The 25642-nt window shown below is 51.8% G+C and overlaps 3 protein-coding genes and 1 long non-coding RNA gene across 6 annotated transcripts in view; 2 read left to right on the forward strand and 2 right to left on the reverse strand.

Moving 5' to 3' along the window:
• The first annotated feature begins 62 nt into the window (after nucleotides 1–62).
• Nucleotides 63–4716, forward strand: C5H1orf232 (chromosome 5 C1orf232 homolog). The gene is made up of 4 exons (XM_077899023.1): nucleotides 63–1388; nucleotides 2698–2781; nucleotides 2901–2998; nucleotides 4364–4716. Exons 1-4 carry the CDS (start codon nucleotides 1179–1181, stop codon nucleotides 4662–4664), a joined length of 693 nt encoding a protein of 230 aa, XP_077755149.1. The 5' UTR covers nucleotides 63–1178; the 3' UTR covers nucleotides 4665–4716.
• A 1074-nt stretch (nucleotides 4717–5790) lies between these two features.
• Nucleotides 5791–13213, reverse strand: FAM110D (family with sequence similarity 110 member D). 2 transcript variants are annotated; one of them, XM_077899025.1, is made up of 2 exons: nucleotides 13063–13213; nucleotides 5791–7062 (listed from the first exon to the last, which is right to left on the reverse strand). In XM_077899025.1, exon 2 carries the CDS (start codon nucleotides 6964–6966, stop codon nucleotides 6118–6120), a length of 849 nt encoding a protein of 282 aa, XP_077755151.1. In that variant the 5' UTR covers nucleotides 6967–7062; nucleotides 13063–13213; the 3' UTR covers nucleotides 5791–6117. The 2 variants fall into 2 exon arrangements, with proteins under 2 accessions (XP_077755151.1, XP_077755150.1); XM_077899024.1 differs by lacking the exon at nucleotides 13063–13213 and adding an exon at nucleotides 8801–8953.
• A 2640-nt stretch (nucleotides 13214–15853) lies between these two features.
• LOC144314645 (uncharacterized) lies at nucleotides 15854–16884 on the reverse strand. Of its 2 annotated transcripts, none has more exons than XR_013380499.1 (3): nucleotides 16547–16884; nucleotides 16190–16253; nucleotides 15854–16103 (listed from the first exon to the last, which is right to left on the reverse strand). It is a non-coding gene; the product is annotated as an uncharacterized LOC144314645 (long non-coding RNA). The 2 variants fall into 2 exon arrangements; XR_013380498.1 differs by having other exon boundaries at nucleotides 16358–16884.
• Nucleotides 16885–21058: 4174 nt separating this feature from the next.
• Nucleotides 21059–25642, forward strand: part of TRIM63 (tripartite motif containing 63) — a 67824-nt gene continuing 63240 nt past the window's right edge. The window contains exon 1 of the mRNA XM_077899029.1: nucleotides 21059–21189. The gene's annotated coding sequence lies outside the window, so the exon portion shown is untranslated. The remainder of the gene's footprint in view (nucleotides 21190–25642) is intronic.

Below are 25642 nucleotides of genomic sequence, written 5' to 3' on the forward strand. Positions count from 1 at the left end.
GCGGGCGGCGGTCGACGTCAGTGACGGAGGCCGGGCGGGGCCCAGGGCAGCGTCCTGCGCCTGGGCGAGGCTGTCGCGGGGTAGCGGGTGCAGCGCGCCCCGGGCTTCCGGCCCCCGCCCTCGCGTCCCGCCGGGCCCAGCCTGCCTCTGCGCCATCCCCTGGCACCGTCTCCCCTTGCTGGTTCCCAGATCTTGGATTCCGCGGTCAGTGGGAAGAGGGAAAATGCCTTGAGCATCTCCGGAGGCACTGAAAAATGTCCGTGATGTGAATAAATGAATTAATGAGTGAGAGTGAGTCCGTGCGCCGGCCCCCACAGGATTCGGGAGAGAGATCCCTCCAGATCCCGACGAAGGCCTTCTCACCACCTCGCCCTTACTCCCTTGCGTCTCCATCCTTCGTCCGCCCGCGTCCAAATCCGTGAGCAAGCCGTGTTCCTCCTCAGGAAGCGCAGTGCTCAGGCACCCCCTCAGACTGACCGGGGGTCAGCTTCTCCCCGAGGAGGTGCTCACGGAAGGACTCCCCCCCCTTTGCCCCCTTTTCTGAGCCCTGGACTCCCAGGCATGGGCTAGCAGCCAAGGCAGAGAGCCAGCCTAGGGGCCGTGTGATCAGGGCGGGGAGAGGGCCGGAGAGCCTCTCCCCATTCATCGGAGCCTGGTGCCTTCCTGGCTGACCAGAGGAGCTCAGCAATAATTCAGGGACTCCAGCTCTTTGGAACCTGTTGCCAGGAAACAGGGAGACATGCACGTGCATCCCTGGGGACAGGAATCAGTTTCCAGACCAGACAAAGCAGTGAAATGTAAGCTCAGGGTGCCAACTGGGGGCCTTGGGACCTCCTCAACCCAGTTCACAGCTAGGGCAGGCCCCCCTGAAGGCACAACTGGTATGGCTACAGTCCCAGAGGCACCAGTCCAGTGTGGGTCTTGGGCCCAAAGACTTTATAAATGGACTTTGTGGCTGAAAGATTTTTCTGGAGCCATTCCAAGAGATCAAATTCAAGTACCCCTAGGGCTAGGAAGGAGGACTCCATAGAGATGTCTTCATTATTCTTGGCCAATATGGGTCAAGACAAGGGGCTGAGGCCACAGAAGCCAGTTCTGTCCCACCCCCACCCCAGACTCCTCTGGATCAGGTTCACCTGCTGGGCACTGTGCCAGCTGGGGAGCCTGGTGCATCTTTAATGAAGTCACCTGATCCCTGGGACAGGCTCTCGGCCTCACCAAGTTCCTGGAGCCAGACCCACTGGGTGCCCACTGAGTCAATTGCCTTCTTGAGCTTGGGTGCCAGGTCGGTTTCCCCTGCAGCCATGAACCAGGCATTCTGGAAAACCTACAAGTCCAAAGTGTTACAGACCCTAAGTGGGGAATCTGAGGAGGACCTGGCAGAGGAGGTGGGTACCATCCATGTTTGCTGGGTGGGTCATGGCAGAGGGGCAGCAGGAGTGAAAGGTACAATGAAGGGCAAGGGACAGGCTTGGGGTGGGGGCATATTTGTGCAGAAGCAGTTGGCACATTCAGAGATGACAAATGGCACAGTACAGAAAGCCAGGGCATTTAAGAAAACTGAGGAAGAAGATTTGGGGGCCCCCAGAAGAATGGTTATTGTCTCCAAAGATCTCAATGGCGACCACATGGAAGATATCCTTCCAGGACCAAAGGGCAGTAGCCACACAGGGTATATGCAGCTTGACACAACTTTCTAATGAGCAGGGCTGCAGAACTGGGATGGCTTGCCTTAAGAGGGAGTGAGCTCTATGGTGCTGGAAATAGGAAAAGTGGTGCTTGCACATAGGTCACTGTCGCAGCATCAGATTAGAGCCAGACTTGGATCATGTTTATCCTAACATTAAAGATCAAAAAAGCTCTGAAACTGGGAACAATCTTGCATCTAGAGGCTGTGATAAGTGGCAGTTCTGCAAACAGATATCACAGGGACCGGAAATATTTCTGAAGGGTGTGTGTGTATGTTTGTAAATAAGTTTATGTCTAGACGGCATGGTGTCCAAGGAGGGGCTTGTGTAGAAGTATCTGTGGGTCAGTAGTAGGATTGGAATCCATGTAAAATACCTCATGAAGTTGTATGTGTAGGTGTGAACCAGATAGAACTATTTCTGGGTGTGTGTAAGTCTCTTCCTGAATCCCTCTGTGAAAGCATTTGCAGGTCTCAGGTTTGTATAGCGTGTGTGTGTACATGTCTGTCTTCGTGTCTGTGGATGGATGGAGAGGTTTAGTGTGCTGCAGGTGGGCCTTGGCACAGATGTCTGCATTCGTATAAGTTCACAGGTATGAATGGTATAACTGTGTATGTGTCCTTATGTAGGTGCTTCACAGCATGTACATCTACGTACAGGTGAAGAGGTATAGCCGTGTGGAGGCATGCGCAGTACGGGTGTGTGTCCACATCAGCATGCATACCATTGTCCACACATTTTTGGGTGTGTGTGGATATGTCTGTGGGAGGGCAGGTATGTGTGCTCAAGGGTGTCTGCAGGGATTAACTATACAGGTAAGGTATGTGATTGGGAGCTTTGTGTAGAGGTATAACCTGTATGGATGGATGGATGGTGTGAAGGGACTAGATGGGTGTTTAGGTGTGAGGATTTGGGGTGCCAGGGTGTGCATACCAGGCTAGCAGTGGGGGAGGGAGGTCCTGTTCGTCTGGAGCCTTTCTCATGCTAGGGAGGGGGTCTTGTGTCCCAGCGAGGGAACCCAGCGTTAGTGGAATCTGAGCCAGCAAGACCTGCGGAAGAGGCTTGCCATCCCATGTCACAGCTGGCCCGCCGGGTGAGTTCTTCCTTCTTCACCCCAACTCCTGGGGGTGGGGGGAACCCGGTAGAGGCTACTGTGGAATCCTGGGAGGTGGTGCTGTGACCCCTCCCTGATTCCCAGCCCCTTCCTCCCAGGTTCAGGGGGTTGGGGTGAAAGGTTGGCTGACAGTGTCGTCTCTGTTTAACAAAGAAGATGAGGACAAGCTGCTGCCACCGGAGCCCTGTGCTGACCAGTATGTGTGTGTTGGTGGGGGCTGGGATGGGCCTGGGGTCCCCCTTCTCCCATGTCCTTTCTTTCTGGTCTATTTGTGTATCTTTCTCATCAAGGAGGGAGGGGAAGGGCCAGCCCCTGGCTGTTTCAGTTTCTCTCAGCAGGAAAGAGGCCAAATCAACATATCTGGAGATTAGGTTAGATCTCAGGAGGACTTAAAGGGCTGTTGGGATTGAGGTGCTAGAAGGTATTTTAGGTGCTCTCTCTCCCCATCCACATGGGAGAGGCCATCTCCCTACAGTCAGGGAACAGAAAAGTGAAACTTTAGATGTTTGGAACAGAGGGTGGCCCAGATCAGTGATTCCCGATACCGGTCTAAACCCTCATCCTCCTAGGGAGTTTGTGCCAGACCCTCCTTCAAAGATTCTGATTCAGCGGATATGGCCTGAAGCTGGGATCTATACTTGCAGCATGCTCCTGAGGACCCGAGGCACACTAATTTAGGAACCACTGAATCAGAAAGGCTTTGAAGCTGAGGGGTTAGGGGTTGGGACCCCAGGCAGCTCCTCTCTCCTAGCTCTATTCCGGCCTTCCCTCCAGCCCAGCAACGCCCCCTTTCTTTGACACTCCCCTATTCCTTCCTCCCGGGGGTCCCCCAGACCCACCCATCTCTCCATTCGCAAGGTTTCCTTTCTCCCTCCTGGCAGTCACTGCCTGACCCTCCCAGGGCTCCAAGGACTCTTCCTCAGATCTGAGGCTCCCACCTCAAGACTCCTCACCAATCCTTGACTACCCTTCCCCCCACACTCCCTGCCACCCACCCCCCGCCCCTCCCCACTAAGCTCTGATCTAAGCCTTTCTCATTTCCTTGGGTCGCTCCACCCGTGCTTTTTTCTAGCGTCCCCTCATTTTCCTAGTCCTCCTTTCCCTCCATCACAGACCCTCATCCCCGCCCCCGCCCTGCCTCTTTCCCCGGGGCCGCAACCTTGGCTTCCCCGACACCCGCTCCGGGAGCCTGACCCCGCCCCAAGCGCCGCTGGGCCCCGCCCCTCTCCCGGGCTCCCCGCGCCGCTCTCCACACCTGGCACCTCGCGCTTCGCGGAGGCCGCGCGCTCTCCCCGAGTCTTTGCTAAACTCTCTCCCGGGGGAATCCCGGTGTCGCCTCCCTCTTCCCAGACCCCTCACCTCACCCCCTGACCCTGTCCCACCCTAGCCCCCTTTCCTTGTGCCTCTGAGCTCCTCCCCTGGCCTGCAGTCACCCTGCGCCCCAGGTCACCAGACCTCCGCCTGGCTCGGCCTGCCCCACTCCTAGCGCCTGCGCCCCGCATCCCCCTCTTCGTCCTCTCCCCGGGCCTCTGGGCCGGTGACGCTCGTCCTTCTCCCGCAGCCCGCTGGCGGCGCAGTCCCCCTCGCAGGCGGTGACCGCGACGGAGGCGGAGCCGCGCGGGCCGGGGCTCTGGGACGCGTTCGCCAGCAGGTGGCAGCAGCAGCAGGCGGCGGCGGCGTCCATACTGCGCGGCGCCGAACCCAACCCGGAGCCGGACCCCGAAGCGGGGGACGAGGCCGCGGAGGAGGCTGCCGAGCGCCCCGAGCCGGGGGAGGCCGACACCGTGGCCGGCTTCAAGTGGGGCTTCCTCACCCACAAACTGGCCGAGATGAGGGTGAAGGCCGCGTCCAAGGGCGACTAGCCTGCGGCCCACCAGGGCACCCGCTCCTTCCTTCCCCCGCGCCCATAAAAACCCTGACCCGACCCCCCGTGTGACCGCGTGTCTTTGTCCGGACAGCGGGGATGACTGCTTTTGGGTGGGCAACCTCAAGGCCGGGTCTAGCTCAAAGGGTCTTCCCCCTCCCTTCTCCCACAAACCTACAAGGGAAAAATGACCAGACAGTCCTGGTGTAAGGATAGATTTAGTCCGATTTAGGGCGCAACTTTCCAGGAAACTGGGGGGCCCCAGAGGACAGGCTTCATTGCCCTGTTCAGCCTCTTTAATTCGACAAATAGCCTGTGGCCCTGCTATGTGCACCATCCCTGTACAAGGGGAAGACCAGCGGGTCCCACACAGGTGGCAAGTTGAGTCACAAAAATAAGGCTGCACTTGGGAGCTCAGAGGAGATGAAGCCGACCGGGGAATTCAGGAATTTCTGAGGGAGAATGAATAAATGTAATCTTGGAAAGATTGAGTGGAAAGAAAGGGGAAGGTAGCCCAGGCAAAGAGGGGAACCCTAAGCAGGGACTTGAAGGTGTGGTCGCATGAAGCAAACAAAGGACCTGGTGTGTCTCTGAGGGAAAGGAAGATAGTGGCCAGATGTGAGGCTGCAGGTTAGCAAAATCCTGCTTTGAACGGGTCCCTTCAATTTTGAATTATTCCTTTCTCAGCCCATCCATAGCTAGTAACCAAAAGGAGGCTGCACATCTCCAGGAATGGGGCCCCTTTTCGGGTGGGGGACCCCAGATTTCTGGAACAGACCCCTCCCCAAAACTCTTCACAGGCGGTATTCCTGGCTCCTGGATCTGGTTGGGAGACCTGGGGTCGGTGGAGGAGATGATCACAAGAGTACTAATCAGTAGTGGTCTTAGCGGCTGTCGTTTATCGAACACTTCTATAAGGCAGGGGGGCACTTTGCAAGGTGCTTTAAGACCGTTTCAAAAATACCCTGATCATCGAGGGGTGCAGCTGTGCTTCGAGGAGGTTAAGTGCTTCCCCAGGGTCACACAGTGAGCCTGGAACCCACACTCCAAAACCCCCGGGTGTAACCCCGCAAACCCGGCCCTCCTTCCTCCATACCTGCTCTCTAATCCAGCATCACGACTCCTTTAATGAACGTTTTGCCTTTATTCAGTAGATTCTCGGATCCCCCACTCCAGGCTTCTCTCCCCAGACCCGGCCTCCACAGGAGCCACGTAGCTGCCCCCTCCCCCTCCGTCGTCTACTCTGGGAAGGGCCTTCGGAATTATTTGTCCCATCCTCCCAAGGTTCACCGGGAGAGACCAAGAACCCGGAGGGAAGGGCTCCCTAGAGGCACCCGGCGCGTCGGAGGCGGAGCGTCCCTGCCCGTGCCCGGGACCAGCCCTGCGCCCACCCCTTCACCCTCCTGGGGTCCGGGACTCCCCGGAGCGCGCTCGGGCCGCAGCGGCGGCAGTCACACCTCCGACTCGCGCGGCGGGCCGCGGGCGCGCTGGCAGCCGTACAACCACTGGATGACGCGCGCGTTGCGCTCCACCACGGACACCGGGGGGCGCCCGTCCCGCGCCGAGCCCGCCGCCTCTGAGCCGCCGCCGCCGCCGCCGCCGCCGCCGCCGCCGCCGCCGCCGCGGTCAGCACCGTCCGGGCGATCCGTGTCGCCATCGCTGGACGTCCAGTCGCTGGTGTCCCCAGAGCCGGGCGGCGGCGACGCTCCGGGTTGGGGGCTGGCGTCCGCGCCCCAGCTCTGCGGAGAGAAGCGCTCAGCGCCCAGCACCTCCACCAGCGCGCGCTCCAGGCCGCAGTAATTGAAGAAGCGCTCCTTCTCCGACAGCGGCAGTGAGCATGTGGGGCACAGCGCCCGCTTTCCTGCCGCTTCCGGGGCATCTTGGGGCGCTGCCCAAACCCCAGGAGCCGCTGGTCGCTCCGTTGGGCCCGGACTACTCGAGGGGGCGTCTCGGGGGGCGCCCAGGAAGAGGCGCCGCACCAGCCCCTGGCCCTTGGCGTTCTCTTTGTTCACCGAAGCCTTGCAGTCCCGCTTCTGGCGGTAGAAGATGAGGGAGTCAGGCCTGGGCAGCCGCCTGCCGCTGCTCCGGCGGGCGGGTCTGGGCGTCCTGGGCGATGCAGGGGGGCCCAGCTCATTGCAGGCGTGCGGGGTGAGCGGTCCGGGACCCCCACGCAGAGCTGGCTCCTGGCGGCGTGCTATCACCTGGTGTGTCTTGACATACTTGGCTTTGTCGGCCTCCAGCCTCTCCACCGCGCTGGGGGTCCGTCCCCTGGATGGGGTGGAGGGAGAGGCCAGGATCATCTTAGCAGAGCTGGGCAGGATAGTACCCCATAAGCCACTGGATGTAGGCAGCTACTTGAGGAGCCAAGAGCAGTTGGCTGGGGGGCGGGGGGTGTCCTACAGGGAAAGAGGGACAGTCAGTCAGGGAGAGAATAGATGTCCCTGCATCTCTCCTGCAGGCATTCCTGGGAATAGGATCAGTCAGCCACCCCTCCCCCAACTAAAAGGGCCAGACCGTGCCTAAGGGGCAGAGGTTCAGGCTACCCCTTCCCCCCTCCTCTATCCCTCAAAGACATTGAGCAGGGGCGCCCTGGTCACCCAGAAACATGCCCCTTTGAGGGTGCCCCAATCTGGCCAGAGAGCCATGCCAAGCAAGTATCAGCAAGTGGGACACTTGGAAAAGGAAATGGGGCTGGTCCCAGTTCAGTTCCCGAAAGTGGCCTCAACCGGAAAAAATACCTCTTCCCAACCCAGCAACTTTGAGTCCAAGACAAGAAGGCTCCCCAGCCACAGGCTGGCTCCAGCAGGGCCCACCCTTCCCGCCCCCAAGCACCGAGGTCAGGGATATAACCACAGGGTAGGAGCCTCCAGTAATTGCAGCCAACTGCCCTGCCCAGTCCCAGCAGGGCCAAGGGGGAAGAAAGAGAGGTGGCCACCAGGTCATGTCAGTCAGCTACTTGCCACCTCTGTACCCCTGCCAAGGGAATTCCTCAATGCCTACCTGTAAACACCACCTCGCCTACCTCTGCATTTCCATTTACAGAAAAGGAAATTGGTAGAGAGGAAGGGGCTTGCTCAGGTCTGAGAGTTAGAGACGGGTTGAAACCCAGGTCTCTAGCCTTGCAGTGCAGAACTAGTTCAGATGGCTTCTCTCATAGCCGATCAGAACTTCCCTCTTATGTTTTGCTTCTATTCTTGCTGCTATAAAACCAAGCTATTGCCATTAGACATGGGCCCTTTGCCTCACTAAAAAGTTGCTTCCACGAATTCTTCCCAATAACTGGCTCCCAGAAATCTGCCCTTAGGGTCCCTGCCTTCTTCTCATCCTGAGACCCTGTGACCCTTGTCCGCCACCTCCCCTCTGTCACTGGGGAAGGGGACCAGGAGGGGCTGTAAATCAAGAGCTGACAGTTCTGTTGGCAGTAACAGAATGGGCCACCCACACAGCTCAGCACACCCCATACCACCCCGGCTCCCTCCTTCCCGAATCCTCCATTCAGCTGAAAGGGGCACAGAAGTTCTGAGAGCTGAAGGGACCTCCAGTCAGGAGGCAACAAAAGAACAGAACTTGCAGGGTTGGGGGGAGCCCCCCCCACCGCCCAGACCTGTCCTTGCTCTCTCTCTCTCACAAACCCCTATCTAGTGTCTAGTAAGTCAGTCCATATAGGTAGTTGGTAACTGGGAACCCAGGCAGCAAGGAGAGCCTGGCAGTGCTCTCAAGAACTCTACCAGGCAATGGGTCAGATTCCAAGGTCTCAGGAGGGCACTGTGCTTGTCTGACCTTATGGGTATCCTCCCAGCGCTCTCTCCTCTTCCCAGCCCTGAGCAGCAAGGCTATAAAAAGTTCCTAAACACAAGGACCAAAATAGTCTGTGTCCACTGTCTCTTCCCTGCCTCCTGGGTTGGCCCTGATGCTCACCACGGACGTTCCACCCTAGAAGCCTGGCAGACATCCTTGTGCCCTCTGTCCCTTTGCCCACCTCCTCCCAGTCCTGTGGTTAGTGGTCTGAACTTTGCCCATGGCTTCAGCTCTGGACGTGGGCTGGGAACTTGCTCACCGGCTTGGCTCCGGCCTCCCTGCCCTTGGGTCCCCCAGTGCCTTCCCATCCCAGCCCTGGGTTCAGGACGCACTCACCTCTGGGTATGGAGGCTGAATGTAGGGGTCCCTGGGCAGGATCAGACAAGGGCAGAAGGGACAGCAGGGACTGGAAGTAACTTTGGTGGCAGCCAAACCTCACTCTCCACAGGAAAAGGAGAGAGAGCCTCCACCCCCACCCCCCCAGATTAACCCTCGCCTTCCTGACCCAGAGCCCAGTCTCTAGTTAACTCCTTCCTGGTCACAGTCTCAGTGCTGGAGAGGACCTTTGGACCATGTCCAGCTTCTTTCATTATTTTATACAGATGATCACACAGGCCCTGACAGGTTATGCGATCTGCATGAAGGTGCAGTGAGCTTGGGGTACAGCCAGGACCCAGACAAGGTCTCCTGACTCCCTAGCTTCCTCCAGAGGCCTAGGGTAGGGATATGCTATTCATGGGGGGGGGGGGTCAGCCTCCTCTGCTAGGCTTCGGAAGAACCTGTGGGTTAAAATGCAAAGGCAGAGCAGGGTTCTAGTTGACTGTGCTTATTTTCCTCTGTAGCAGGTTTAGGCCTGTCCTAGTTGGGGTGTGTGGATGGTGGCAGGCCCGCTCTCCCTAGAGGTGAGGCCAGGAATCTGCAGCCGAAGGGTGAGGGCACTGGTGCTGCGGATGTGCAAGGTGAGCCAGTCCTAGCAAGTCTTGGCATGACAGTCACCTCGGAGCCTATTTGAGGTGCCTCTGCCCAAGTCCTCCCCATGGCCAATGGAATTGGATGGGAAGAGGGTTATGAATGGATGATTCCAGGGCCTTTGGCCTCCTTTCTCCTTTGCCCCATTGGGGACTTCTCTTGTCTCAAGGGGGAGCCATGTCCCCAAAGTGCTAGTGCCAGGAGATCACCTCCCCTCTGCCTAGTAAACTGCAGCACCCAGAGCTCAAAAATCAACACCCTTGCCAAGGGGCCCCTGCCTCCCTCTAGCTGGCCACTTCCCACAAACCTTTTCCCCTCCCTTGTAGAACTTGTAATGTTTGCAAAGCACATTTGCACCCGTTCTCTTGGATCTCCCTTGTCTCTCCCAAGAATTCTAGAGGGGGACCTAGGAGGGGTGACCACTCCACTTGATGGATGAAGAAATGGGATCTTGCCAAAATCCAGTTCCAAAACCACTCTTTACACTGCCCGCTCTGCCTGTCAAGCAAGATAATGAATCTGAAAAAAACAGGAGGCCCATTTGTAGTAAGAGGTTTTTTTTCCCACCTAGTTAAGGGAAGGTTTTTTGTTTTTTTGTTTTGTTTTGGGTTCTTTTTTCTGGGTCCATGATAGTTCCATATTGTACGGTTATGGCTCTTTGCAAAATACTTTCATCTACATGATCACAATTCATCCCTAAGACAATCTTTGGGGAGTAATGGGTTTTATTTCCCCACTTAACAGCTGAGAATATTGAGGCTCAGAGGTGTGAAATGACCCATCCAAGCTCACATAATGAGACTAATAGCTAACTTTTATTGGGGGATTAATATATGCTAGGCACTGTTCTGTGATTAACTACAACAACCCAGTGAAAGGGGTGCTTTTATTCTAATTTTACAGACACAGGTTGGGGTACAGGCCCCTAGCACTGAGATCTGGTCATGAAGGGGTTAAGCATGGAGGCAGGGCAGGGCCCAGCTGGGATGCTGTCAATGGCAGGAAACCTGGCCTGTGAAGGAGGGGGAGGATGGGGCTGTTGTGTCTGACTTGATACAACCCCCATCCCTTTGGTCTTAAAGGAGTATCCGGGTTGGGTGGAAGGGCAAGCGGAATGAGGGTGGGAGGTGGGGGGTGGGCTTCTCAACTCTTTTCTAGGGACCAAGACAGATGCTGAGCTACAGAAAAAGGAGATTCAGAGTGGAACTCAGGTGCCACCCTGGGGGAGCCTCTGATCTGAGGACTGGAAATGACACCACCTCTTTGCAGGAACACTCCATGGGGGGGTTGCTGGAGACCAGCTCCAGACCTTGGAGTGCCCAGTCAGAGAGGGGAGACAGGAGACAGAAGCTCTGCCTTCAGGAGTCCAAGGTGGGAGGTGGTCAAGGAGCCTTGCTCTCAGGAGCTCCCAGTCTGAGGGGTGACAGTTCCCTGTCCCAGGAAGCCAATGGACACAGACCCTCTATCCTATCTACCGACCAGAGTAGGCTCTTAGAGGAGAGGTCAGACTGGATTGGCTTTCTGGGTGAAAGAGCCTTGAAAGAGTCAGTGGGAGCAGGGAGATCATGAGGGTGCTGTCTGCCCTGCAGGGTGTCTTGGGCACTCTTTCTGTGAACAGATCATCTGTCTTTCTGGTCCTGGATCCCTAGGGAGATCCTTAAAGTGGCTCCTTCTGGTGCTAGATCAAGGACCTCGGGCCAGTGGGAGGCCAAACCCGAGAGGTGTTTCCTTCCTATGTCCAAGCTCATTCCCGGATCACCTTGATGATCGATTGGAATAAGCCTGAGTCAGAACTGGTTCCTTCCGGAGGAGATAGTCAGGGAAGGCTGAGGGAGGAGCTCTGGTCAGTGTCGGGAATAAAGAGATGGCTCAGGGGGGGCCTGGACATCTAGCCACAGACCCCAGACCCACAGTGGTACCTACCTCCCTTAGCCACCAGCTACAGCCCTCTCACCACACCACCCACACCTCAGCCCTGCTTTGATGCTAACCCTGGTGAAACCACTCACTGGCTGTGTGGCCTGGAGCAAGAACTTAACCTCTCTGAGATTCCTTTTGTGTAAAATGGGAACGACAAGCCCCAGCTCCTGAGTGGCATGAAGAAGTAATGGCTGTGGCAACTGAAAGGTCCCTGGTGCCTTAAGGGGCTCATAAATGTTAGATGAATCTGCGTTTTACCCCTTGCCCTGCATCGACACCTTGCTGATGCCTCCGACCTAAATCCTTTCTCTGTCTCCGACAAATCATTCTGAACATGCTCTGTGCTGTGAGGTCAGCAAATAGGTCAGACATGGTTTCTGCTCTCAGGAAGCTCAGCCTGCTTAGGGGTTGGGGTGGGGGGCTCGGGCAGAGGCGTAATAGACTCATCCCAACTCCAGCCAGGGCAGTGCTTCTGTGACAGAGGCCATCAAAGCAGGGGACAGGGGAGGACGTTGGTTCTGCCAGAGAAAGGGGGTGGGGCAGGAGGAAGCAATGTCAAAGAGTGGGTTTCTCTGTGCCCCTGGAAGGGATTTCTGGCCAGGTTGGGATGGGAGGTGGGGGTGTTGGGGGAGAGATGGTGAGAGCTACAGGCCTAAAGTCAGCAGGAGCCAGAGCCTCCCTGAGGGGTCAGGGAGGGACTCTCAAGTTGGGAGGGGATCAGGGATAATGTAAGTCTCTAAGGAATTTTGGAAGCAAGGTTTCCAGGACCTTGAGGCTAGAGAAGGAAGGGGCTGGGGGGGTGGGGGGCGGGGGGGGGGGCGGGGAGACAGAAAGAGACAGAGAGTGAGAAGGAAAGGAAGAGGGAGGGAGGAAGAGGCTCAGCAGAGCCGAGAGGGAAGACAGGGTACAAAGAAGGGAGGGGATCTGTGAGATGAAAGAGGTGATGGGGGTCCTGAGAAAAGGGAGCTCACAGGGGAGATGGGGCTCCAGGTGGGGTCTGGCTCAGCCAGGAGGAGGGGCTCACGCTGGCGTCGGTGGGGCCCCTCCGCCCGCCCTGTGCACCCCCACAGAGATTAGAGCAGCTATCCCGTAATTCGGGGCCTTCCGTTTAGGAAAGAATCTCAGCCACAACAATAGCCTGGCTCCCGCTCTCCCCCGGTGAGGGGTGCGGCCTCTGGGCAGAGCCGGCGCCCCGCACCCACCGGGGGCGCGGAGAGGAAGGTGTCTGCGGCGCTGTTGGCGGAGCTCCTCCGCGCCGCGGGCGAAGCGAGCGAGTGGGGGATCGGCCTCGGCTCTCGCAGCGCGGACGGCCCGCGGCAGGATGAGGAAGCCGACCCGACCCGACCCGACCCGACCCCGCGCCCCGCGCCCCGCTCGCCCGCCACCTGCTTCCCGCGCAGCCCCCGCGGACGCGGGGTGGGGGAGCCGCCCGGGTGCGGGGGGGACTCAGCGGGGGCCACGCAGCCGCGGCCGGGGAGCCGGGCCGCCCCGGGAGCTCCGGGCCACCGCACCCCACCCCAGCGGCACGCCGGCCTCGGTCCCGCGCGCGCCTGCGCCCCTGCGCCCCTGCGCCGCCCGCCTGGAGGAGGAGCCCGGAGGCTTCCTGGGGGCGGGGGGGGGGGGGTGGCCCAGGGCAGCCCGGCTGGGCGCTCGCCACCGACACCTGGTGCCCGCCTCCTCCTCTGCACCTGCGTCACCTCCGTCCTCACCTTCCACCGCTGTGCTCAGCCAGGCGCCTCCAGATCCAGGACAGGGACAAAAGCCATCCGGTCCCCACCCAGCACGGTAGCGAGCACGTGGGCAAGGAATCGGGGTTCCCGAGCAGTGCAGCCCCGAGAAATCTATCCTCCTGCAAATACTGACAGATACACGGTCCTTAATGACACGTTGAAAAATGTTTTGATTTTTTTTTTTTACACAAAGTCATGAAAATATCAAACATGACTGAATGTAATTGTTATTGAACATATTTGTGGGTATTCTGGTCAAGGGCCAGCTGTACTGGATGGGTAAGAAAATAAAGATGTGAATAATTCACAAATTGTTCCATCTTAATGCCATGAAATCTATTTTTTTTTCTTTCCTTGATTGGAGCAAAATGACCAAGTATGTTCTTATAATGAAAAATTTCAGGGGCCCTGCCTGGCTCAGTCATTAGGGCATTTGACTCTTGATCTCAGTGTTGGGAGTTCAAGCCCCTGTAGAGTTTACTTAAAAGAACAACAACAAAAAACCAAATGTAAGAGTAAACTACATTGTTTAACATCGCAAAAATGTTCCTCTGCTGTCATATGTTACTACTGCAAAAATCATCTACTTGTTTGAAACTCTTGAAGTGGAGCAAGAAAATGATGTTCAGCATTTGCTGGGGGATAGTATGTTCTCGCTACAGCATTCCTGCTCTCAGAGAGGAAGAATTTGACAAGAGAGACAAATTCTCATTTGTCTTACCTAAGGTCCCTTACCACTCCGAACTCCACAGCCTGGAACCGTGGCTGTTTGTGATGCCAGCAGCTGTGCAAAGCTTCATGGTATTTGGATGCAGTGATCTTTTGTTTCAAGGACAGAGAGCAAGAGGTGTGGAGAAGCATTTGTTTCCCTGGGGCTGAATGATGTTAGGTATGATAGCAGATGTAGAGGATTACAGCTTACACTGTATCGAACTGAGATGTCTGTATGGTCTTTAATAAATGACTTTGGGGGCGATTTTGATATTGGAGCCCCCTTTGAAGGGCAGGGATCCCTCTAGCTGGTTTTAAGGTTGGCACTGAGCGATGGCCAGAAAGGTGTTGTGTCACATTGAATATACCTGATGGTGGGGACCTGTCCTTCTGTATATGAGCAAGTTCCCAGAGAATGTAGAAGCTGAGATCTAGGTAGATGCCCAAGAAGGTGACTTATTATTATAAGATGTAGGAAAAGGCGTTAAGTTTCGAATCTGACCGGCAAGAAAGAATTGAGATGTCTTTGGTGCAAAAGGTTATTTTATTAAAGCATAGGGACAGGACCTGTGGGCAGAAAGAACTGCCCTGGGGTCATGAGGAGTGACCTACTCTATACTCTCAAGTTGGGAGGGGGTCAGGTATGATAGTGTAAGTCTCTAAGGAATTTTGGAAGCAAGGTTCCCAGGACCTTGAGGGGGCTAGCTATTGTTAGAAAAAGGTCATTTATTACCGCCTAATAAAACCTTAGGCAGGAGACTCTTCAGATGTGTATCAGTGGGCTATATGCTTGGGAGGTGATTGCCAACATGTATCTTGGGGATGTTAGAGATAAAGGAAATTTCTAAAGGAATTTTTATATATTAAAGTAGACTTACAGGATCCTGGGGATTAGGCTAAGATTGCCTTTTGCCCTTAGCAAAGTATTAACATGAGGCAGTTGAGTCCCTAGAGGAATGTAACTGTTTCAAGGACTTGTCGATGGGCTGTAGGTAGTAAGGAAATTTAATAATTTCTCTTCTGCCATTGTTTCCCACATCAATAACCATCGTTGCTAATATCACCATAGCATTGTTTTGTTTTGTTTTGTTTTGTTTTTTTAAGATTTTATTTATTTATTCATGAGAGACACAGAGAGAGTGAGAGGCAGAGACACAGGCGGAGGGAGGAAGTAGGCTCCATGTAGGGAGCCTGATGTGGGACTCATCGGGGACTCCAGGATCATGCCCGGGGCGGAAGGCAGGCGCTAAACCACTGAGCCACCCACGCATTCCTCACCATAGCATTGTAACTAACACCTTAATGTTACCCCTAGATTATTGTTATTATTTTTTTAAGATTTTAAAAATTTATTCATGAGAGACAGAGAGAGAGAGAGGCAGAGACATAGGCAGGGGGAGAAGCAGACTCCTTGAAGGGAGCCTGATGCGAGACTTGATCCCAGGATCAGTACCTGAGCCGAAAGCAGACATTTAACCACTGAGCCACCCAGGTGCCCCTTACCCCTAGATTAAAATCGTCACCTCCTTCACAGTGATTGTCAACTTCTCCATGGTTCCTAGCACTGTGAACATCGGAGGCTTTTGCCATTCAGCAATTGCTCTCATCCTGCCCTGACCTTGGCCACCTGTGCTCTCAGAGTGGTGTAACTTGACTCAGAGTGGGGCACTTGACCTAGGCTTGGGTCAAAAAGCCTATCGCGTTTCTCTGGCCCCAGCACTTCATTTAAAGATGGGCATATAACTCACTTACAGCCAAGGGGACTTTTGCTGAGACTGCAGAGACAAATCTCTATCTCCCCTGCTGTGCAGGAATCTAAGCAGACAGAGCCCAGAGGGTCTAGCCTGCCTGAAGACTGAGTCAGCAGAGAGAGCAGCTTTAAGAGTCAGAGACAGTGAAAACCCGACCTTGAGGAGTGAAGCTTCTGTATCTGGTCATGTCTGAAGCAAACCTGTAGCGGTTCTTATAGTTGGGGAAGCCAATGCCTTTCCTTTTGGCTTAACCCCTGCTGGGTTGGTTTTTCAGTCACAACCAAAATAAACTGGAAAGAAACACATCATGCTCTCCAAAACTAGGGTCACCTTTATCACAGGGCTTGTAGCATTGGACACGTGCAGCTTTTTTTGGCTTATCATTGCAACCCGTCTCTGCACGAATTTCTGGAGAATGCTGAACAAATGCCTCCAGGTTCACTGTAAAGCTGGCTTGAAAGAGCAGAAGTTCTCATAAGGAGTCAAGACACTAGAGTTCTGGTTCAACTCACTCTTGGTCTGAAGCAAGCTGCTCTCTCTCACACCTCAGATTCTGATCTGTTAAAAAAGGAAGAAAGTGGATTAGACCAGTGGTCTCCCAATGCTATTCCTTGGTGGATTCCGGTTGGCTACCTCAAATTTACCTGTGGAGCTTGCTAATGAAACAGATGCCAGACCTCTGCCCTCAGAGAATCTAATTTAGTAGATCTGGTGGGGAGTCAAGAAGGAAAGAATATAATAGTTGATCAGTGTGATTTTATTGATATGAATGCCCTTACTAGAGCTTCTAGACTTAACGTGTTAACTCTCACAGCTGAAAGTAACTTGAATATTGCTTGTTGAATTGACGGAAACCGGTGTTCAACATGACCCGTATACACTGAGGTTGAGATGTCAGCATTTCTCTGTTAATGTCTCTCCTGTCCAAGAAGACAGGAGTATTGGAGATTTATCACATGAGACTACATCTATTCCCTCATCCCATTGAGGACATCCCCCACCTTGCTGTTGAGATAAGCACAAGTGAGAACACCAGGATCCTTGAGAAATTTTATGGTGGATGTCCTCTGCAGTTTGGGTATACCGGGAGAGGCAGTGCTGAGGTGGCTCCCTGATTTCATTAGGGGTGATGGGTTCCTGAAGGAGTAGAGGGCAAGCGGCAGGGCTGAACTGCCAGCGTCAAGGTAGATGCTTTCTCTGCAGGATGAAGTGATCACCAGGATGTTTTCACTTGCAGGGACCTTTGATCAGAGTTGCCCTAGGAATGAAATAGATGAGCAGCTTATTAGATATCCTTGAGTTACATAGAACAGTAAAAGCTCCATGTCTTATGGCCAGAAATCTAATGTGAATAGTCACAATGGAACATTCCGGCCTTGCGGCTAATTTCCACACCCAAGCTGGTTCACAGAGCTGAAGTCCCCACTGAATAGGAGGCCAGGTACCTTAAGGGAGGACCTTGTAGCACTGCTACAAGGTGGGGGTGGGGGGGAGTGTATAGTGTATGTCTTCCTCCAAGGAAGGGGGATGGGAAAATTCAGACCTATTAGACATTACTAGGCATTGACTTTGAATTGATGCTAAGATCTGGGAACCCATGACTCAACATGTCTAAAACTCAACTACTCATCTATCTCTTATCCCTCCAGATCCATCTCAGCGTTCTTCCAATTGCTGAGGCCAAAACCTTGGAGTCATTTGGACACATGTCTTTCCTTCACATTCCACATCAAATCCATTCGCAACATCTGTTGGCTCTATCTTGATAACGCACCCTAACTTAGGTCACTCCTGTCCCACCCCACTCCTACCGCCTTGATCCAAACATCATCCTTCCTTGCCTGGATTGCCGCACTGCAATAGCTTCTGGGGCTCCCACCTAACCTTATCTGTCCAGCAGCTAGATCAATCCTTTCAGTGTGGAAGTTAATCACCTTATCACTTCTCCGCTCAAATTCCTGAAAAAGGCCCCACCTCTTTTCTCTGGAGTGAAAGTCAAAGCCCTCAAAGGCTTCCAAGGCTTTCCAGGACCCAGATCTTCTCTCTGGCTAACCTCCCTCTCACCCACCCTGCCCCAGGTCCTTTGGTTTCCTGGCCTATTCCTGGAACACGCGACCATGTCTAACCTTAGGGCTTTGACCCTTTGCCTGGAATGCCTTTCCTGTAGCGCTCCACTTTGCTAACTCCTTTATCTCCTTTAAGATGTGGTTCAACTCTTGCCCCAGCGAGATCTACCCTGACCACTTCATTTAATAATTCGGCCAGCATCCTTCTGCAGCATCCCCAACACGTTTTGCCCTGCTCTACTTTTTCTTTGCATCTTCTTGTTTGTTTGAACTTAGCACATTCTATAATTCTAAATAACTTCTTGATTTATGCTCATAAATGTCTCCCCCCTAGAATATAAGTTCAGTGAGAACAGGGACCTTCATTCTGTTCACTGATACATTCTGAGCACCTGGCACTGTGCCTTGTGCTTAGCGGTGCTCAATACATTTGTTTCATGAATGGATTTCGAAGAAATCATGGAAAGACTGTGGAAGGGGCTTGAGAGGGTCTCTTGAGGGTCTTGGGACCAGAGTGATGCAAGTTTGGGCCCCTGAAGGCCTTCTAAAATCACATGATTTCCTTTTCTGGCCAGTGAGATGCAAGGAAGTCTCCTGCAGGATCCTAGGGAAAATTTCCCTGCTCTCAAGGAGACACGGGAAGAAATGGTCCCTTTCCTCCTCTAGAGGAGCTGCCTAGATGTGATTTTTAGAATGATTCTGGTCATCTGGGGACCACGAGTAGAGTCAGTCTAAGGAAAATGCAGCGGGTGGGAGGTGTGGAGCATCTGGGTCCTTTACTCAGGCATCCTCAAGGAATGGCTCAGTGCCCCCATCTGTGGGCAGTGCAGTCAGTCAAACTGCCTGTGCCTCTTACCTCCTTCGTTGTCTTTCTCAACTGCTGAGAGCCCCTTTACGCAAGGTCACGCCCTTCCCTAGGTGGCCCGCATCTGGTGACTGAGGCAGGTGAGGGTATAAAGATCTGCCCTTTTGGTCCCAAGTGGGACACCGATGAACAATACTTATTCCAAAGCATTGACTAATTCAAAGACCTTTATGTGGCACTGTGTCCCCATAGGAAGAATAGAGGAGTACAGGAACCAAGGGTGAAAGCAGGAGTGACCCCACTTACTATCAATCTAATATCCCACTGGAGACCTCGTGCTTCCCAGTCCTGCTGTGGAGGCTGAGAAAAATTAAGGCCATCCCGCCTAAAGTTTAGCATTAGCACGAGTACAGCCATCTTAGGCCCCTGTGAATAAGAGCTGAACTTTGCAGGAAAAACTGCAGAATGTCCTCGGCAGGGAATCCCACATCAGAAAGACAACAGAGCTTAGAATTGCCCTCGGCAGAGTTCTGAAAATCCCCTAGACCAGCCTATAAAAAACCCAGCTGTAAACCACTTCGGGGTCCAAGTCCCTGCTCCGCTGTGTCAGGTATACTTGGACCCAAGCTCGAGCTTGCTAATAGACCCTCGTGCGCTTGCATCGGTGTTGGCTCCTTGGTGGTTTCTCGGATTCGCAATCTTGGGCACAACACTGCCACTCTGGGCTCTGCAGGTAAGAGGTCCTGGCCCTCAGAGGAGGCACATTTTGTCAAAAGGAGTTGCATTAGATTATAATCTGCCTGCTGGGTGTTCTGAGCTCCTTGTATCCAGGGACTGACAGTCAGAAAAGGGGCCACTGTCATGGCCAGGCTGGGGAGGGCGAGGGGGAGGGGTTGACCCTGCTTATAAAAGGAATAAAGCTGCTGTTACACAATTAGGATAATCGATTCCAGGTGATCTATTGGAGTGTTTCGTGATACTCCTTGGTACAGCTGTGACTATAAATGGCCAGATAATACAACTCTGGCCTGAGAAGGTCCTGGAGACCAGGGGCTCAGGCTCCTCGAGGAGGAGGGGCCGGATCATGCCACCAGATGAGCCACTGAGGCCAGCTGACAGTAGGGTGGAATCATAGAGGAGAAGAGACATGATGATTATCAGCTGCAGCCCTGAGCCAGTCTGCAGTGGCGGGGGATCTAGTTTGTCCCACTAACATTCCTCCCAGGTTCTCCTCCTTGGACTCGCTGGCCAGTGGACTCCTGAATGACTCTTAGTGGACTCAGAATGTTTACGGGGAAGCAGATTCAGGCAGTTCCAGGGCAGTCTGTGGTAGACACCAGACTTTAGAGAAGGGGCTTGCTGCCCATTTGTGGTGAGTGCAGTCGGCCGGAAGCTGTCCCCTCCTTTAGGGCGGGCCTCCCCTGCCCAGATCCCCCTCAGGTAAAGTCATACCCTTCCAAGGGCAGCCTGTTATCTGCTGACTGGCAGAGGTGGGGTGTGAAGGTCGAGGCTTTCCAGCCCAGTGCAGGACACGGAGTGACCTAGCTCACGCCAGAGCTCTGGGCAGGTCCTCTGAGCCAGGTTTTGCCAGCCTGGACCATGGTTCAACCCCTTCCCCTGCCCGAGCCAGCTTCCTGCCCCTTCTCTCATAGGGGTTGAGGCCCTAATAAACATCCTTTACCCAAACTCTGTCTCGGGCTCTGCTTTCAGAGAACTCAGCTGTGACATCAGCGACGTATTACCTTTGGAACATAACAAGTCCCCAGGAACAATTCGCCTCTGTCTCGGGCTTCTCCCTAGAGCCCAAGGCCATCTGAAGGGGGCTTCTGAGCAGCTCCTCCAACAAGGCTTCCTACTCTACTTGAGATTTACACATCCTATCCCTCCTCCTCCCTTCAACATTTGCTTTGCAAACAAATATTAAGCACCCACTAGTTCCAGAGCCTTGACAATTTTTAAACGCCTTCCAGAGAGAATGGGAGTAAATATTTTCTCCATAAAGGGCCTAAACCCTGCGTGGTCTGCTCCACTTGGCCTCCTGAGGTTCCAGCCACAGGTAGAGAGGCCATCCCTGCCAGTCCTAGCGATCTGAAACAGGTTGGTGGTCAGGAGCCTAGGCCACGTCCCCTCCCTGGCATCTGTGGTTAATTGCTTCTTTTTTTTTAAGATTTTATTTATTTATTTATAAATAAATATACAGATTTTATTTATTTATTCATGAGAGACACACAGAGGCAGAGACATAGGCAGAGGGAGAAGCAGCCTCCCTGCGGAGATCCTGATGTGAGACTCAATCCCAGGACCCCAGGGATCATGACCTGAGCCACCCGGGTGCCCCCCACCCCTTCTTTGGGAGGGTGCCCAACAAGCCTCTGAGATGAGGCGAGCTTGGTACTGTGAGACACAGGCCACAGTGATAATTTTGTTTCCAAATCACCCCACTCTACCCTCCAGTGTCTGCAGGAATCATGAGCCGAGGGGATGTAGGGGCTTACGCTGGGGAGAGGTTTCCCAGGGACAGGCACGGAGCACCTCGCGTTTGCGCCGAGTATCCCGGGCGCATCCACCAGAGGGCAGGCTTCAGCCTTCGAGAAGCCTTCCTGATTCGCCTTCACCTACGGACTCTCTTTTCCAAGCTCCCATAGCCGCAGGGTCCACAGGGCTGCCTGGCATTACTCGGCACTCCCGGGCATCTCAGCGCTGCTGTTCCCTCTGCCGACCACTCCGACGTTATTTACCTTGATGCTTGGTGCTGTGCAATACCAGCTAACCGGTAAGAGCAGCCACTCCTTCATTTATATTTTTTTCTTGTAGTTTATGAAATACCTTCACATGCATTATTCTCATTTGGTTTGCAAAACCACTTGGAAAAATCATTTATTGTAGGGCCACTTTTTAGAAGAGGTGATGAGGCTTACAGAGGTGAAGTGTCTACACTTGGAAAAGTCACAGAGTGAGTTCCTGGTGCTGCTGTCATTGACACCTATTGGGCACTTTCCATGTGCCAAGGATGATGTACAAGCTGGCTTGTAATTTATTTAATTCTGCAGTAAATGAGACCAAGAAGTATTGACAGTAGGGATAGACAAATAGATGACTGGGACATATAGAACTTATTAATGACATGGTTCAAATCTCCCATCTTCCTACTGAATTTTTGTTTGTTTACCTAACCTATTGATTACTAGGATTGGTGTGTTAATATAGCCCATCATAGGATGGTGGATTTCTCCATTTCTCCAAATTTGTCCAAAGCATTTTGAGGCTATGTTATTAGATGCGTACCAGTTTAGAAACGTCCTATCTCCCTCCCTCTGGTGAACTGAACTTTATCATTATATAATGACCCTCCTTATCTCTAGTGATGCTTTTTCCCTTGATATCACTTTCATTTATTTATTTAACCTAGTTTTCCTCTTCCCCAACTTTGTCAATCTGTGTTCTGATGTTTTAGATCTGCCTTTTGTAAACAGAACATGATTGGGTTTTGTTCTTTTATTTGATCTGACATCTTTTATCTCTGAATTTGTTCATTGAGATGAATTTACTTTTCTCAGCTTGTAATGTGCATTGTATTTTTGTACTTCCCCCCCTCTATTTTTTTTCCTAAAGTTTTTTAAAGATGTGTTTATTTGAGAGAGAGAGGGAGAGAGTGCGTGTGAGCAGGGGATGGGGCAGAGGGAAAGGGAAAGGGTGAGGACCCCCAGCAGACTCCCTGCTGAGCGCAAAGCCTGGCAGGGCTCCAACCCAAGACCCTGAGATCATGACCTGAGCCCAAACCAACAGTTGGGCGCTCAACTGACTGAGCCACACAGGCACTACCCTCTATTTTCTTAAAAACATTTTTTGGATTGATCCCCAGCCCTTGCCTCTTTTTGTTTAGAATTTACAGGTTCTATGTCTTTCAGCTGTTACATTGGCCATTCTTAATTTTTTTATTTATGATAGTCACAGAGAGAGAGAGAGAGAGAGAGAGGCAGAGACACAGGCAGAGGGAGAAGCAGGCTCCATGCACCGGGAGCCTGACGTGGGATTCGATCCCGGGTCTCCAGGATCGCGCCCTGGGCCAAAGGCAGGCGCTAAACCGCTGCGCCACCCAGGGATCCCTACATTGGCCATTCTAACCTGATGATTAGTCTGCTGAATTTTCAATTTCAATCAGCATGTTTTTTCATTTTCAGAAATTGGTTCTTTTTCAAGTTTACTACTTCCCAAATACATCAAGCTTCTCTTTTATTTTCTGAACATATTAAGGTTATTTTATATTGTGCGTCTGGTGATTCCGATATCTTTGAAGGTCTGTTTCTGCCACATCAATTCTATGTGTTTTCCCTCATGTGCCTTGTCACCTTGTGTGTTTGGTTCTTTTCTTACCGTGAGCTGCTCACATTGCCTAGAAATTTGTAGGAATTATTTGAGGCCTGTGTTGACATCAAGTTCCTCCAAAGACAATTTGTATTTATTTCTGTCAATAATGCTCTGGTACTACTAACCCATACCACCTTAAATTAAATTCTTTACTTGAGGATTTTAAGATTACATAAGTAATGTGATTTGACTTCCTATTTCATGAGGGAGCTGGCTTGCAAATTATGAATTTTTTTTTAAGATTTTTATTATTAAGGGGACACCTGGGTGGCTCAGTGGTTGAGCATCTGCCTTTGGCTCAGGGCATGATCCCCGGGGGTCCTGGGATTGAGTCCTGCATTGGGCTCCCCACGGGGAGCCTGCTTCTCCCTCTGCCTATGTCTCTGCCCTTCTCTCTGTTTCTCTGTGTCTCTCATGAATAAATAAATAAATAAATAAATAAATAAATAAATAAAATATTTTTTAAAAAATGATTTTATTTTAATCTCTACACCTAACATGGGGCTCAAACTCACAACCTAAAGATCAAGAGTCACACACTTTACTGACTGAGCCAGGTTCCCCTCTTTCTTGCTTTTCTTTTCTTTCTTTTTTCTTTCTTTCTTCTTTCTTTCTTTCTTTCTTTCTTTCTTTCTTTCTCTTCTTTTTCTTTCTCTTTCTTTCTTTCTTTCTTTCTTTCTTTCTTTCTTTCTTTCTTCTTTCTTTCTTTCTTTGATTTTAATTTATTTGTTTGAGTGAAAGAGAGAAAGAGCAGAGAGAGCACGCACAGGAGCAGGGCAGGAGAGGCAGAGAGAAGAAGCCAACTCCCCACTGAGCAGGGAGCCTGATGCGGGGCTGGATCCCAGGACCCTGAGATTATGACCTGAGCAGAAGGCAGATGCTTAACAGGTGCCCTACAAATTATGAATTCTTTTTTTTTCTTTTTCTTTTTTTTTTTCAAATTATGAATTCTTAAAGGAAATTTTATTTGCCCCTTTTTCCCAGGGCCAGAATTGACATAGGAAGTTTTAACTCTCCTCCCTTTTGGGTGCTAGTGTTTGTTTCATATTAGTCCTTGTGCTGTAGTTATAATCCTTTGGGGTCTCATATTAATGTTCCCATCTTGGAGAGGCCCTGGGATTTATCTGTCTCCTATATGTCCTATGCAGACAGGGAAGGAGGATGTTATGGTGGGCAGGTGTTGGCAGGCACCCTGAGGGTTAAAGATAATTTGTGCATTTACTTTCCATAGTTCCTGGTTTCACTTCATTTTGGGGGAGGGCCATACTCCTAACTTTCATGGCAGCTCAGCAGCATAGTAAAAAAGAATTAAAAAGCACCAACAACCCTCCTTTATACAACATTTTAATTTTTTTCATCAGGAGGGTTATTTAGGTTTCTAATCCACTATATTGTTGGAAAAAAGTTTAAAACATGGATTTCATGATCACAACTCACATTTGTTTCATAACATTTTTATAGTCTTCTTACATTTTAATGGTATGAGTTTTAGATGGTATGACTGTGTATGTTATTTATAATGACATTTAACTCTCACAACTAACTCAGGGAGCTATCTTTATGTTTTATTTTCAGTATAGTTAACATATGGTGCTATATTAGTTTCAGTTGTACAATATCGTGATTTGACACTTCCACATTTACTATGGAGAGGTAGACATTATTATCTGTTTTTTTTTTTTTTTTTAGATTTTATTTATTTATTCATGAGAGACACACAGAGAGAGGGGCAGAGACACAGGCAGAGGGAGAAGCAGACTCCATGCAGGGAACCCGAAGTGGGACTTGATCCCGGGTCTCCAGGATCACACCCTGGGCTGAAGGCAGGCACCAAACTGCTGAGCCACCCAGGGATCCCCTATTATCTCTGTTTTACAGATAAGGAAATGTAGGCTCTGAGTTTTGCCCAAGGTTTCACCAACCATATGGGTGAACAGGGACTTAGCCATTGATATTCACCCTCCAAAGTTTCTTAGCCTTTGGAAGACATGGGCCCACATATGAATCTGATGAAAGCTCTAGCTCCTCTTCCCAAAAATATGTACATTGATACAATACACTAAAATTGTAGGGGGTTCCAGATGCTACGAAGTCCATCCATGGATAATACCATGGGAGAACCTATGTGTGTTATAATGCTGAGAGTAGATGCTAGCACAAAAAGACACATTAATTTTTTAGCTTTGATCACAAGTTCATATTCCTCTGCCTGTCTTCAAAGACCCTTCATATTCTGATCCTGCTGTCTTCATTCTTTTTTTTCTGACATACATTCCCTGAAGTAGTCCTTCTGGGCTCTGTTTGTGGCTTGCCTCTGTGTGGGGAGAAGCAGTGACTAAGATTACAGGCTCTCACAGTCTGGGTTCAGATCCTGAGCAAACTGTAGACCACAGGCAGGTTATGTACCACCCTCTCTGTGGCTCTATTTCTTTTCTTTTTAAAAAAAATTTATTTATTCATGGGAGACACACAGAGAGAGGCAGAGACACAGAAGGAGAACCAGGTTCCTTGCAGGGAACCGGATGTGGGACTCGATCCCCAGACCCAGAATCACACCCTGAGCCAAAGGCAGATGCTCAATCGCTGAGCCACCCAGGCATTCCTTATTATTATATTTTTGAAACCAAACATTGTCACTTTAGGTTTTTTTTTTTGTAGTTTCAAGTTTTTATTTCAAATCCAGTTCATTAACATACATAGATTAAATAGTTCTCAAAAGTATTTTAAAAAGTACTGGGCACACAGTGGTGCTAATTTCTTGAAAGGCAATTTTCCTGTTGCCATTTGAAGAGGGTAATAGTGCTTTCTGTCTTGGAGTCCTAGGGGTTCACTTGTCCCCGTGGAGAGACAAGTGCTTT

Source organism: Canis aureus, chromosome 5 (assembly GCF_053574225.1).
Source record: "Canis aureus isolate CA01 chromosome 5, VMU_Caureus_v.1.0, whole genome shotgun sequence".
Taxonomy (NCBI): domain Eukaryota; kingdom Metazoa; phylum Chordata; class Mammalia; order Carnivora; family Canidae; genus Canis; species Canis aureus.